General features: G+C 43.1%; 1 protein-coding gene across 3 annotated transcripts in view; it reads left to right on the top strand.

Moving 5' to 3' along the window:
- The window catches only part of slc44a5a (solute carrier family 44 member 5a), a 167682-nt gene that overhangs the window by 112914 nt on the left and 41581 nt on the right, over positions 1–13187 (top strand). For all 3 annotated transcript variants that reach the window (XM_017712250.2, XM_037531081.1, XM_017712249.2), the window contains exon 3: positions 254–327. In XM_017712250.2, the coding sequence (XP_017567739.1) occupies positions 254–327 (74 nt within the window). The remainder of the gene's footprint in view (positions 1–253; positions 328–13187) is intronic.

Below are 13187 nucleotides of genomic sequence, written 5' to 3'. Positions count from 1 at the left end.
CCCTTTTGATTGCTTCTGAAGTAACTTAAAGCTTCTTATTTTCTTCCCATCTACAAGGAATGGCTGCGTAGCTGAGCCGCATGATGTAATTAATCATTTATAAAGGCATTTAACGTATATTCTGTGAGCAGACAAAGATGGCATTATATGAACTGTGATTGCTTCATTCTCTTTTAAACCCTCTCTCCTCCTGAATGATGGGGATGTGCACTCTCCATCTTCCTCACTCCCTCTCTCCTCTCCTCTTTTACAGAAGCTGCACAGACGTACTGTGCTGTGTGCTGTTCATCATTGTCATCTTCGGCTACGTTGCGCTGGGCACTGTGGGTGAGTGGGTGCATTTTTGTCCATTTTCAATCAGGTCTGAAGTCATAAGCTCGCTTTTCTGTGGGGAAACGAACGATATTAGTCATCCTTAGATTTTGCTACAGAGGCATAAAGGCTGAGTTTACCACAATTCTGAAACCAATATTAAATCTTCAAAAGGTTAGAACACCCTGTTGCAAATGGGGAGATAATGCCATTCTCAAAATGCCAGATGGTTCACTGCTTTGGGGGATGAGGGGAAGCTGTTTTGTTTATGTGCTGAGCTGCTGTGCCACATTTAACATTAGTTGGCCTACAGAGAAAGCCTTAGCACAAGGCCAGGGCTCAGCAACATGTGTCCCTTTTACTGCCCTGTTGTGGCTCCACAGCAGAATTAGATCAGTAGGTAATAATAAAATCATCCTCCTTTACAGTAAAATAAAGCTCTGCTGATCGTTCAGCACAGTTTAACAGTAAATGGTCTTAAACGCTGGAGTTAATGTAGAACTGCTAATTAACCCTGAAGGTTGGTGTGCAGGCTGCTGTCACCATAGCAACGCACAGAACAATCTCATCTAGGTTGTATCTAATGAAAAGGCAAAGAGAGAGATTTAAGATGAACATCGATCATTTGGAGACGAATGGACTTATTTGTGTTTAGAACCACTCCAGCTGGTTTCCTGATACGTTTAATCCACAACGAGAAACTGACAAACACTAAAAAGTCACAAGGCTGAAGTCAGTTTCTCATTTGCCAGCTTCTTGTTCAAATTTTTCTGTTCCGCCTTAAATTGAGCAGCTGTTACAGTACTGTGCGAAGGTTTTAGGCATCTAAGCAAATGTTTAAAGAGTTTCCCTCAGCAGTGAGTTTATCACAAGATACATTAGAATAAAGTCGTATTCATAATTCAAATAAACAGAAAAACAATAAAAAGTAACAAGAATTTCTTGGGTCCATATTTTTCCTGGACACCTTCACAGCCGCCACAGAGACTCGTTAATATCATCAATTACATCATGAGCTCAATTTACTGAGCACTGATTGGTCAAACCAGGAGCTGCTTTTTAACTACATATAATACTGGGCTTCCTCGAGGAGCGGCTTGGAGATGGGTAAACAAACACACCAACATCCAGAAAATCACTGTTTATATATAAAATCATTATTAATTAATGTTCTATGAATTTTGTTTATTCAATATTAACACTTTTCTCAAAGCAAATAAACATAAATAAATAGATTTTGAAAATATGTTTTGGGTGCCTAAGACTTTCACACAGTACTGTACATTCTAGTGCCTCAGGTGCCAGGTAATGTGGAACGGGAAAATTGGAACAAGAACCCGGCGAATGAGAAGTGACTTTAGCCTTGTAAAAAAATGAGTGTTCAGGGATATTATACAATAAAATATTCATCTTTTGTGAAAAAGTTTCCAGCCGGAGATGCAAGAAAAAAGGTAAAGTAAATCTGTGTATTCTTACATTTCTATTATATATATATCATTTATATTGGCACATACTGAGACATATTTACAGCCAAGATGGTAAAAGAGACATAAATTAAGTGATACTTTTTTGATCCCACAACCGAGGAAATTCCACCTCCGCATTTAACCCATCCGTTAAGTGAAACACGACATACACACTAGTGAACACACACACTAGGGGGCAGTGAGCACACTTGCCCGGAGCGGTGGGCAGCCCTATCCACGGCACCCGGGGAGCAGTTGGGGGTTAGGTGTCTTGCTCAAGGACACCTCAGTCATGGACTGTCCTGGGGATCGAACCGGCGACCTTCCAGTCACAGGGCCAGCTCCCTAACCTCCAGCCCACGACTGCCCCTAAAATGCTGTGGCTTGATTTTTGTTGAAAGGACAAAACGACTCTTCATATTTGAGTCTGAACTCCAGCACTAGGCCTAATATAATTCAAGGACTAATATAATTCAAATTATAGTCAGGGCTGGGAAGATTACTATAAAATGTGTTCCAACACAGATTAATGATTACCTGCTAAAAATGATACAACAGTTCTGACCACCCACAATCTGATATGTTGAAGATCTACCCACAAGTAACAGCACCATTTCACTGAGCACTGCTGCTTTACCACACACGAAAACAGAAAATGGCTACATTAGCTTCTATTTAAGCATCAGAACATGAAGCAAATGTGCTGTAAAACTGGCATTCCTGTCACCAAAAAACTAGCCTGTGTTACAAATGGAGCCAGTAAAACTGTCACAATATCAAGTTCAGCTCAGCTTTTTCAGTATTCGCCAGATGAGCTTGTATGTAAAGCAGTGGTCACCAAATCACCTCCTGGAGACCTACTTTCCTGTAGAGTTTAGGACCAACCTTCCGACTTCCAACAGCTGCCCCATCCCCTTTATCTAACACTTATGCATCTGAGCCAACTACTCAAGGACTTTTGAAGAAGACTTTTAATTTTAGTTAAAACTAGACTCTGCAGGATGGTAGATGTCCAGGACCAGCATTGCTGACCACTGCTGTAAAGCATTTGACAACTCATTCTGTCTGCTGAAGTGTTTTTGAATTATTTCTGGATCATTCCCGTTTGTCCAGTTGTTCTCCCTGCCTAAGAAACTCATAGGAACCAGATGGTTTTGTAGTGTGTTTTGGCTTTTTTTGATGGGTTGATATCATAATAGCCATGTATACATGCAGCCTAATAATCCATTAATAATCCAACTAAGAGATCAATCGGAATTCAGTATGTCCATATATACACCTCAGTCAGAAAAGACTAGTCCGTTCGAGGCCATTTGGAATACAATTTCTATCTGATTGAACGAGGTGGGCAATATTGTTAATAATCAGTTAAATAAAAGAATAATAACCATGTAAACGCCTGTATCTGATTACATTCCCAGTCGGAAAATTTAAGTACATTCTGCGCGTGTTTGTTCATCATAGCGGTTTATTCATTATAATGTTCAACGTGGCGGAGCAGAAACTGGTCTGCAGAGGAGACGAAGTTTCTGCTCTGATCGAAAAGACGGCGGTGGGACGGACATCCAGCTTTTGTGTCTCAGAACACGACGTCTTCCTCTCGGCCTTCTTTAATAAGGACATGTGAAGGACGTTTTCCTGAGTCTGACATCATTTTATAGTGATTAAAAACACAAGCACTGCTCACTGCTGCTCATCTCACTCTGACTGGACTTATATGATGCTCATTGTCATGGTAACGTCTACACTAAGCGGTTCTCTACACATGTGTGTTATTGTGGCTTGGGTTACTTGTTGTGAGCATGTAAACAGAGATTTTCCATAAGATTGTTGAGTAGAGTGAGCATAAACAGCTCCGTCCTGATCTATAATCAGAATATTCTATTCTATTCAATCAGATCTGGTAAACACAATGGTTTTCCTTATGGTTTAACAGGTGGGCAAAGGCTGATTCTAAATGCATTTGATGGTTTTGAAGCCAATTCCCATTTGAAAGCCAAACGATTTTAATCCTATTGGTTTCTAATGGTCCTTATTTCAGTAGGGCTATCTCAGCTGCCAACTGAAAGGCTCACATTGGATCAGTGATGGGTTGTATTCTGATTACGCAGTGCCATTACCTGTGCTCCGTTACAACCCAGCCCTGACTATAGCTTCCAGTTGGCAACATCACCATTAGCAATTAGCTGCTTGGCATTTCCTAGCCCAGAAATCGTGCATAATGACCACAGTGGCCTCCAGGAAGGTGCTGAAAAAGCTTTGATCACAGAGGAGGCTAATGCTAATGCTACCCCATCTCTCTGAAGGCAACCTTTAGTCAAGGACTTTGTGAAGAGAAGATGAAACAATAGGCAACACTACTGCAGCATCTGAGCTGGAGACTTTAAAGGGAGAGTCCTGGAGATAAAAGAGTCCAAACAGAAAAGAAGAGAGAGAGCGAGCGAGTGCGTATCTGCTCTCCGTCTGTGGGGTGTTCTGGAGAGAGTGTGTGCGTTCATTGCCGTCTCCTGTGATGGAGGAACATGAATATTTTATGTGGCTCAGCCCCATGTGGCGCGACTCCATTTCTCTCTGTTCTTCTCTGCGGCTAAGGCTAATGCTAATGCTAGCTCTGCTTGTTGCACCCATAGATACGCACACCTAGGTGCTGCATTGGGTGCGGCCAGTCATGTCAGCGGCACGTGCATCGGCCAGCTTCTTGTAGGAATTTTCCCGTTCCACCTTAAATGGTGCATCGGCCAGCTTCTTGTAGGAATTTTCCCGTTCCACCTTAAATGGTGCATCGGCCAGCTTCTTGTAGGAATTTTCCTGTTCCACCTTAAATGGTGCATCGGTCAGCTTCTTGTAGGAATTTTCCCGTTCCACCTTAAATGGTGCATCGGCCAGCTTCTTGTTGGAATTTTCCCATTCCACCTTAAGTGGTGCATCAGCCAGCTTCTTACTGGAATTTTCCCGTTCCACCTTAAATGGTGCATCAGCCAGCTTCTTGTTGGAATTTTCCTGTTCCACCTTAAATGGTGCATCGGCCAGCTTCTTGTAGGAATTTTCCCGTTCCACCTTAAATGGTGCATTGGCCAGCTTCTTGTTGGAATTTTCCCATTCCACCTTAAATGGTGCATCGGCCAGCTTCTTGTTGGAATTTTCCCATTCCACCTTAAGTGGTGCATCAGCCAGCTTCTTACTGGAATTTTCCCGTTCCACCTTAAATGGTGCATCAGCCAGCTTCTTGTTGGAATTTTCCCATTCCACCTTAAATGGTGCATCGGCCAGCTTCTTGTTGCAATTTTCCCATTCTACTTTAAATGGTGCATCGGCCAGCTTCTTGTTGGAATTTTCCCGTTCCACCTTAAATGGTGCATCGGCCAGCTTCTTGTAGGAATTTTCCCGTTCCACCTTAAATGGTGCATCGGCCAGCTTCTTGTAGGAATTTTCCTGTTCCACCTTAAATGGTGCATCGGTCAGCTTCTTGTAGGAATTTTCCCGTTCCACCTTAAATGGTGCATCGGCCAGCTTCTTGTTGGAATTTTCCCATTCCACCTTAAGTGGTGCATCAGCCAGCTTCTTACTGGAATTTTCCCGTTCCACCTTAAATGGTGCATCAGCCAGCTTCTTGTTGGAATTTTCCTGTTCCACCTTAAATGGTGCATCGGCCAGCTTCTTGTAGGAATTTTCCCGTTCCACCTTAAATGGTGCATTGGCCAGCTTCTTGTTGGAATTTTCCCATTCCACCTTAAATGGTGCATCGGCCAGCTTCTTGTTGGAATTTTCCCATTCCACCTTAAGTGGTGCATCAGCCAGCTTCTTACTGGAATTTTCCCGTTCCACCTTAAATGGTGCATCAGCCAGCTTCTTGTTGGAATTTTCCCATTCCACCTTAAATGGTGCATCGGCCAGCTTCTTGTTGCAATTTTCCCATTCTACTTTAAATGGTGCATCGGCCAGCTTCTTGTTGGAATTTTCCCATTCCGCCTTAAATAATGCATCAGCCAGCTTCTTGTTGGAATTTTCCCATTCCACCTTAAATGGTGCATCGGCCGGCTTCTTGTAGGAATTTTCCCACTCGTCCTTAAATGGTGCTTCAGCCAGCTTCTTGTTGGAATTTTCCCATTCCACCTTAAATGGTGCATCGGCCAGCTTCTTGTTGCAATTTTCCCATTCTACTTTAAATGGTGCATCGGCCAGCTTCTTGTTGGAATTTTCCCATTCCGCCTTAAATAATGCATCAGCCAGCTTCTTGTTGGAATTTTCCCATTCCACCTTAAATGGTGCATCGGCCGGCTTCTTGTAGGAATTTTCCCACTCGTCCTTAAATGGTGCATCAGCCAGCTTCTTGTTGGAATTTTCCTGTTCCACCTTAAGTGGTGCATCAGCCAGCTTCTTACTGGAATTTTCCCATTCCACCTTAAATGGTGATTCAGCCAGCTTCTTGTTCAAATTTTCCTTTTTTTTGCACCATTTAAGGTGGAACAGGAAAATTCAAACAAGAAGCTGCCAGATAGGAAGCCAACTTTAGCTTCGTCCTTCTCATCGTGTTTTGAGGGGTTTATTTTTATGTGTATCAAGATGAGAGGAGATTCACACACTGATGGATTTGCTGATTGTGAGATTGAGTAGCTGGTCAGTTATTAAACAGATAAAAGCTACCGAAAGCAGTCCATTCAGCCAAGTTTAATCTGTGTCTGAGGATTATAACAAAACAAATCCGGTGAAAATCGGTTGAGTAATAAGGAAGTTGAGGCTGATTTAATCCTGAGACTCTTCGTCTCTCTGTAACAGGGAGCGAGGAGGCGGACGCACGTGCTGAGATAAGCGAGATTTATTAAGGGCAAATCCAGGGTCATAGTGGAAACGGTCAAGGTTCACATAGCCAACACGGACTGAACGGGGGGGGTAGACATGACAGACAAGAATAAAACAGAACCAACAACTGTACATAGACCAGTACAACCAACACACAAGATAACAGTACAAATACAAACAAAGACCAGCAAACACAAGGGGCAAACACAGGGCTTATAAAGCAAGGATAACGAGGGACAGGTGAAAACAATCAGGGGCGGAGTCAACAAACAAGGGGGCTGAACCAAAACAAATGCACATGGAAGATCCAAAACACAAAGCACATGGACAGGCCTGGGAGGGGCCAATCGTGACACAAGTGAATCTGTTCACAAGCGGATCTTGACCTCTCCAACATGGCGGACGTTCAGACGTATTGCGTCAGATAGAGACCAACGGTCAACCTGGCATCTAGGTATGTGAATCTGTGGTTGCACCCATGTAGCTAGAGTTTCTGTGATCTATTAGAGGCCAGCTGTGGGCTCCCCACGTCCAGTCAGGACACTCTTATGTCTCTGGATTCATCGGGGAGATTTATTAACGTTTTACTGTTGTAAACACTATTTTGAGGTAAAAAAGGGGTCACTGGTGGTCACTGCTGTTTCACCTTGCATCTGCATTCATAGGAGCTTCCCTCTCAAAGTAAAACTGTTGCAGTTGGGATAGTGTAGTGGTTAACACCTCTGCCTTCTACACTGTAGTCTGGGGTTCAGTCCCCCACCTGGGCGAACACCCTACACTACACCAATAAGAGTCCTTGGGCAAGACTCCTAACACCACCTTGGCCTCCCTGTGTAAAATGATCAAGTTGTAAGTCGCTCTGGATAAGAGCGTCAGCCAAATGCCGTAAATGTAAAACAACAGGAGGACAGTATTATATTAGTAATGAAGTAGCTACTCTGATTTACCCAGACTTACAGTAAAGAATGACTGTGTGCTGTTTAGTCTGTGGGAAAAGTGACCAGGAGTTGTACGTCATATCATGGGTAAACGTCCTAGCACTAACGTCTTACCCACGTCCACTCAGGACACTGTCTTTATTAGAGCTCCTTAGGCTTTTGGTTGAATGAAGGAAGAGCAACTTGACAAGAAACGTGTGTCAAATTATGGGGAAGATTCTTAGCCCTAGCATGCTGCGGGATAGCCATGAGCGGGAACTATTGTCGTCCCACACTTCACTGTTCGTGTCAGCCAGTGGGCCAAATGAATGAAGATCCGTTTGAAGTGCAAACAGCGGTGCTAAGCCAGGGGCTAGGAATGCACGAGTCCTTTGTTTGAAATCCCTTTGATAGAATCCCACTGCTGCGCTAGCGTGGAGCAGCAAGGCCAAAATTCACGTTGAAACCTCGTTGTTAAAGAAACAGTTCAGGCAAAAAAAAAAGCTAATGTTGCTAACAGTAAATGAAAACGAATACCCACCAATTAGCTTTGTGCAAGTAACATCATGCTGATTTTTAATCTTAGCCAGGGTTGAAATATTACACTGTAATTATCATTTTGGAAGATTTGTGGACATAACTGTAGACATATTCAGCAACTACTTGCATTTTTACTCAATTACATTTAATTGCTCAATTACATTCAAAAGAGTGGTCAGGACCCCCATAGACCATCACAGAGCAGGTACTATGTGGGTGGTGGTGGTGTGTTAGTGTGTTGCGCTGGTACGAGTGGATCAGACACTGGAGTTTTTAAACACCTCAGTGTCGCTGCTGGGCTGAGAACATCCACCAACCAAAAATAACCAGCCAACAGTGTCCTGTGACCACTGATAAAGGTCTAGAGGATGACCAGCACAAACTGTGCAGAATGGCTCCCCACCCAAAAAGTACCTGCTCTGTGAGGGTCCACGGGGGTCCTGACCACTGAAGAACAGGGTAACAGAGTATCAGAGAAACAGATGGACTACAGTCTGTAACTGTAGAACTACAAAGTGCAGCTATACAGTAAGTGGAGCTGATAAAGTGGACAGTGAGCCTAGAAACAAGGAGGTGGTCATAATGTTAGGCCTGATCGGTGTATATTGAAAATACGTCTCAGGCCAAAACCTTCTTAAAACTATCAACGGTTGTAAGTGCAGTGACCATTTAGTACAATAACCAATGACCGTTATTTGGTACAATAACTGTCTGTGATTTAGCATTAAACTCTTCAGATGTTTGGTTCCAATCAGCACCACTGTGAGCAATTCTTTCTTTTAAAAACCTGCATTTCATCTCAGAACAGTCTGAATGATTTACATCTTTACCATTGAAGTCTGCAGAAATCTTGGAAAACTGGCGCAATTCCCCTCCTTTCAGCTCCAACTGAAAAACGCTATTATCACAGTGACATGACTTTTAACAAAGGGCCGTCACATCTCCCTGTCAGCCGTGCCATTGCACACGATCATCCAAACTAGACACTGCACGCTTTTTCAGTAGCCTTCAAAGTCAAGCCCCTTTATCTGCTCAGAATCTAAAGTAGGACTCGTGTGTTTTTACACCCAGCACTGCAGCCGCTAGACAGCACTAAAACTGCCAAGTGTTCAATCACTGAGCCAGAAATGAGGACTCTGCCCTAACTGACCTGAGACTTAAGACTTATGACATTTCATCAGCATGTATAACATTGATTACATTAGGACCACCAACCCTAGCGCTGTAAATTAATGAAACCATTCATTTCCAACCATTCATTTCCAAGACTGATGTTTTTAGGGTGTTTTCAGGCACGAAAATCTGATCTTTTCAAGTCCGACCTGAGTCACTTTCATATGTGGTCCTAGATCAGATACGTATCCGATTCGTGGCCATGTGACCTTAATGTGACGCTCAGATCGGAATTCGTGACATGGCAGCAGCGCCGAACAGATGTTAAAGCCTGTAAACGGTGGAAAAGCAGCTTATCTTAGCTTTTTACACTTTGTCTCACTCTAATAATGAAGCTGAGAGCTGATCAGAGTTAATGATCTTCTTGTTCTGCTCGTTAGTTTGTGTTGATGATGCAGTGATGTTACTGAGTTGGATGTGTGCATGAGGGTCACTTCAGGACGCTGGTTCAGCACATCAATGAAGGATTTGAGTCATTAACCTAAACGAGTGTGAACCGTCGTGTCAGAGATTGGATTTGAGCAAAAATTGGATTTGAGCAACGAGGCTTGTAATGTGAACGTAGCTTTACCTAATACTTTATCCCTTTACTGTTCAAACAGCCTCAAGTTCTCATGGCATGAATTCCACAAAATGTTGGAAACTCTTTTGAGATCCTGGTCCATGTTGAGATGATTACATCATGCAAAAGTTCTGAAATTTTTCAGGTGCACTTTCATGCTGCGAATGTTCTGTTCTACCACATCCCAAAGGTTTTCCATTGGGTTATGATCTAGTGACTGCGAAGGCCACTGAAGAGCACTGAATTCATTGTTATGTTCATGAAACCAGTTTGGGAGGACTTTTGCTTTGTGACATGGTGCATCATCCTGCATAAAGTAGCCGTTACAAGATGGTAAATTGTGGCTATGAAGGGACGCACATGGTCAGCAACAATACTCATATATATGTATATAACATTCCCTACCCCATTACACCACCTCCACCAGCCTGGACTGCTGACATCCAAGGCAGGTTGGATCAATGGATTCATGCAGATTCTGACCTTACCATCTGTGTACCTCAGCAGAAATCAAGATTGATCCGACCAGGCTACATCAGTAGCCCAGTTTTGGTGAATCTGTGCCCACTGCAGCCTCAGCTTTCTGTTCTTAACTGACAGAAGTGGAACCCAACATGGTCTTCTGCTGTTGTAGCCCATCCGCCTTGAGGGTGGATGAGTTGTGCATTCTGAGATGCTTTTCTGCTCAGCACAATTTTACAGAGTGGTTATCTGAGTTATCGTAGCCTTTCTGTCAATTCGAACCAGTCTGTCCATTCTCTGCTGACCTCTCTCATCAAAGCGTTTCCATCCACAGAGCCGGCGCTCACTGAATGTTTTTTCTTTATTCTGGGTAAACTCCAGATCAGAGGATCTGCAGTTATAGAAAAACAGCCGTCTGACACCAAAAATCATGCCGCAGTCAGAATCACTGAGATCACATTTCTTCCCCTTTGTGACGGTTGATGTGATCATCACCTGAAGCTGCTGAAGATCAGACACGTCTGGCGAATGGTGTTGGGTTCATTTCTGGCTGATTCCAGGTTGTTCAGCTGTTCTTCTGTCACAGCTGCCGACTGAAAAGCTGCTCAGTGGTGACGACAGTTTGGGAATTTAGTGTCGTCTCGTCTTCAGAGTCGGACCAAATCAGCTGTCGTCAAATTAAGTGACCCTTATTAGTCCCACAACAGGGAAATTCCACCTCCGCATTTAACCCATCCGTGAAGTGAAACACCACATACACACTAATGAGCACACACACACTAGGGGGCAGTGAGCACACTTGCCCGGAGCGGTGGGCAGCCCAATCCGCAGCGCCCGGGGAGCAGTTGGGGGTTAGGTGTCTTGCTCAAGGACACCTCAGTCATGTGCTGTCAGCTCTGGGGATCGAACCGGCGACCTTCCGGTCACGAGGCTGGTTCCCTAACCTCCAGCCCATGAAATGTGATCTTAATAGTGTCCGTTTTCTGTTTGTGCACAAAGTAAGAAGTAAAAACGTTCAAATGGCTTCAGGTTCTTGTACAGCTGTCAAATCTTGATACAGTGATAGTGTGAAAAACTCCTGATGTTATGGTCAATTAACAGCACAAGTAGAACGCCCCTCACCCAATCAGCTTGTAAAAGTCAGCACTAAAAGTTAAAATTAAAGAGGCAGTGCAGCTTGAAATGGCTGGTTACTTTGGGTAGCTACAGTTGTAGTCTTAAGTAAATTACAGATTCTGTTCCCTTAAAATTCAAGAAAGCCTCAGGGGATTAGCTATTATGGTATAGCACACTTGCTGTACAAACTACAGAATAAGCAGCTGATTAGCCAATATTGTTGTGCATTTCCTGCATGTACTCTTCAGTTCTGTCCCTCAGACTGAAGGTTGTTCTGTAATGAAAGGGTTGATTGAATTCATGAATCTGACAGATTTTTTAGTGGCATTTACTTTAGTACATATGATGCAATGCCTGCAGATAATAACGAAACACTAAAATCCTCTGCTGAAGACTCGAGACTTGTCTCGCCCTCACATAAAGCCTCTTGTGAACATGTCCGCACATCACCCCCCACCCCCCATGTCCCCCATGGTGCACCATTTTGAGAACGCCATCATGTTCCTATTTGCGACAGAGTGATCTAAGCATATTTTTTAGTATGAGTTCATTCTTACCCAACAGCAGTAGCATAACTACTCGCGTGTGGAGACTGTAATGGAGGTACGATGATGGAGTTTTTCCATATCTCTCCCTGGCAGCTATGAATGATGTCACCAGAAGCCCCTCTCCTGCACACACATACAAGCGTGCATGCACACACATCACTTTAATCCCCTCGAAAAGATGAAATCACCGATGACATCACCCCCCAGACACACTGTCTCGTGCCCACCACACTATCTCTGACAGAAGGCTTCGCCTTGGTGAGTGGGACACAAAGAACGTGGCGAGCGGTCCGAGAATTTATGGCCCAGCGCCTTATAAACAACAACCTTACAGCTAATCTGCATACAACGCACATTTTAGTAAGATTAGCAGTGTTATAATGGGAGGTAGTGGAGTATGAACTAATTCTAGTGCTGCATGCTTGTGACATTAGTCTAATAGCTTCTCCTCCTCAGGGTGTTTTTCAGTTCTTTCACTTTCCCTTGTTTTATATTGAAAGGGGGACTTTTAAAGTGCAACTTCAACCCAAAATCTATTTTACACTATTTTCCCCTTAAATCAAATGTGCATAGTTCATGCCTGAATTATGCCTCAAATAGATAAATCTGTGATGATTTAGGGGTTCAGTTTGTACAATGCTAGCAGGTGACAATAAGCTGGCATTTCTTGGAAGCTACATTAGCCTTGTAGCTCCAGTGCAGTGCTAAAGTAAACTTTGGAAAACAAAACGTCTTTGCTGATCGACTACTATGTTGATCTCTTGATGTCTCATTAAATGAGAATTCCACAGTTTTTTTTCCAAATTTTTGCATGAAGCAAAGTCATTCAGAGTGAAAAAGTTTGTAGAGAAACTTACAGAATTGCTTAGAATTATTCACAGTGGTGGTGATAGGAACCAGACGTCTGAAGAGTTTAATGGGAAATAATTGTATGAAATGGTTATGAGTGCACTGCTTTATGTCTCATACATTGTTTTACAGTAGCTTACAAGAGTACATAAAGCCTGAGTAGACTGATAAATCAATGTGATCGTGTTTTTCTACATTTTTGCGTCAAGCAAAGTCATTCAGAGTAAAAAAAATTGTAGAGAAACTTACAGAAATGTTTAGAATCATTCACAGTGGTGGTGATCGGAACCAGACGTCGGAAGAGTTTAGCACCTCTAAAATCTCCCTCGTGAGGAATGATTGTATGAAATGGTTGTGAAAGCTCTGCTTGATGTCTCACACATTGCTTTACAATAGTTTTGAGAAGATTTCAGCCTAAACTCTGTTCATGATGGAGGGGTAA

Source organism: Pygocentrus nattereri, chromosome 19 (assembly GCF_015220715.1).
Source record: "Pygocentrus nattereri isolate fPygNat1 chromosome 19, fPygNat1.pri, whole genome shotgun sequence".
Taxonomy (NCBI): Eukaryota; Metazoa; Chordata; class Actinopteri; order Characiformes; family Serrasalmidae; genus Pygocentrus; species Pygocentrus nattereri.
Note: the sequence above shows the minus strand (reverse complement) of the source record. Positions and strands in the feature narration are given on the sequence as shown.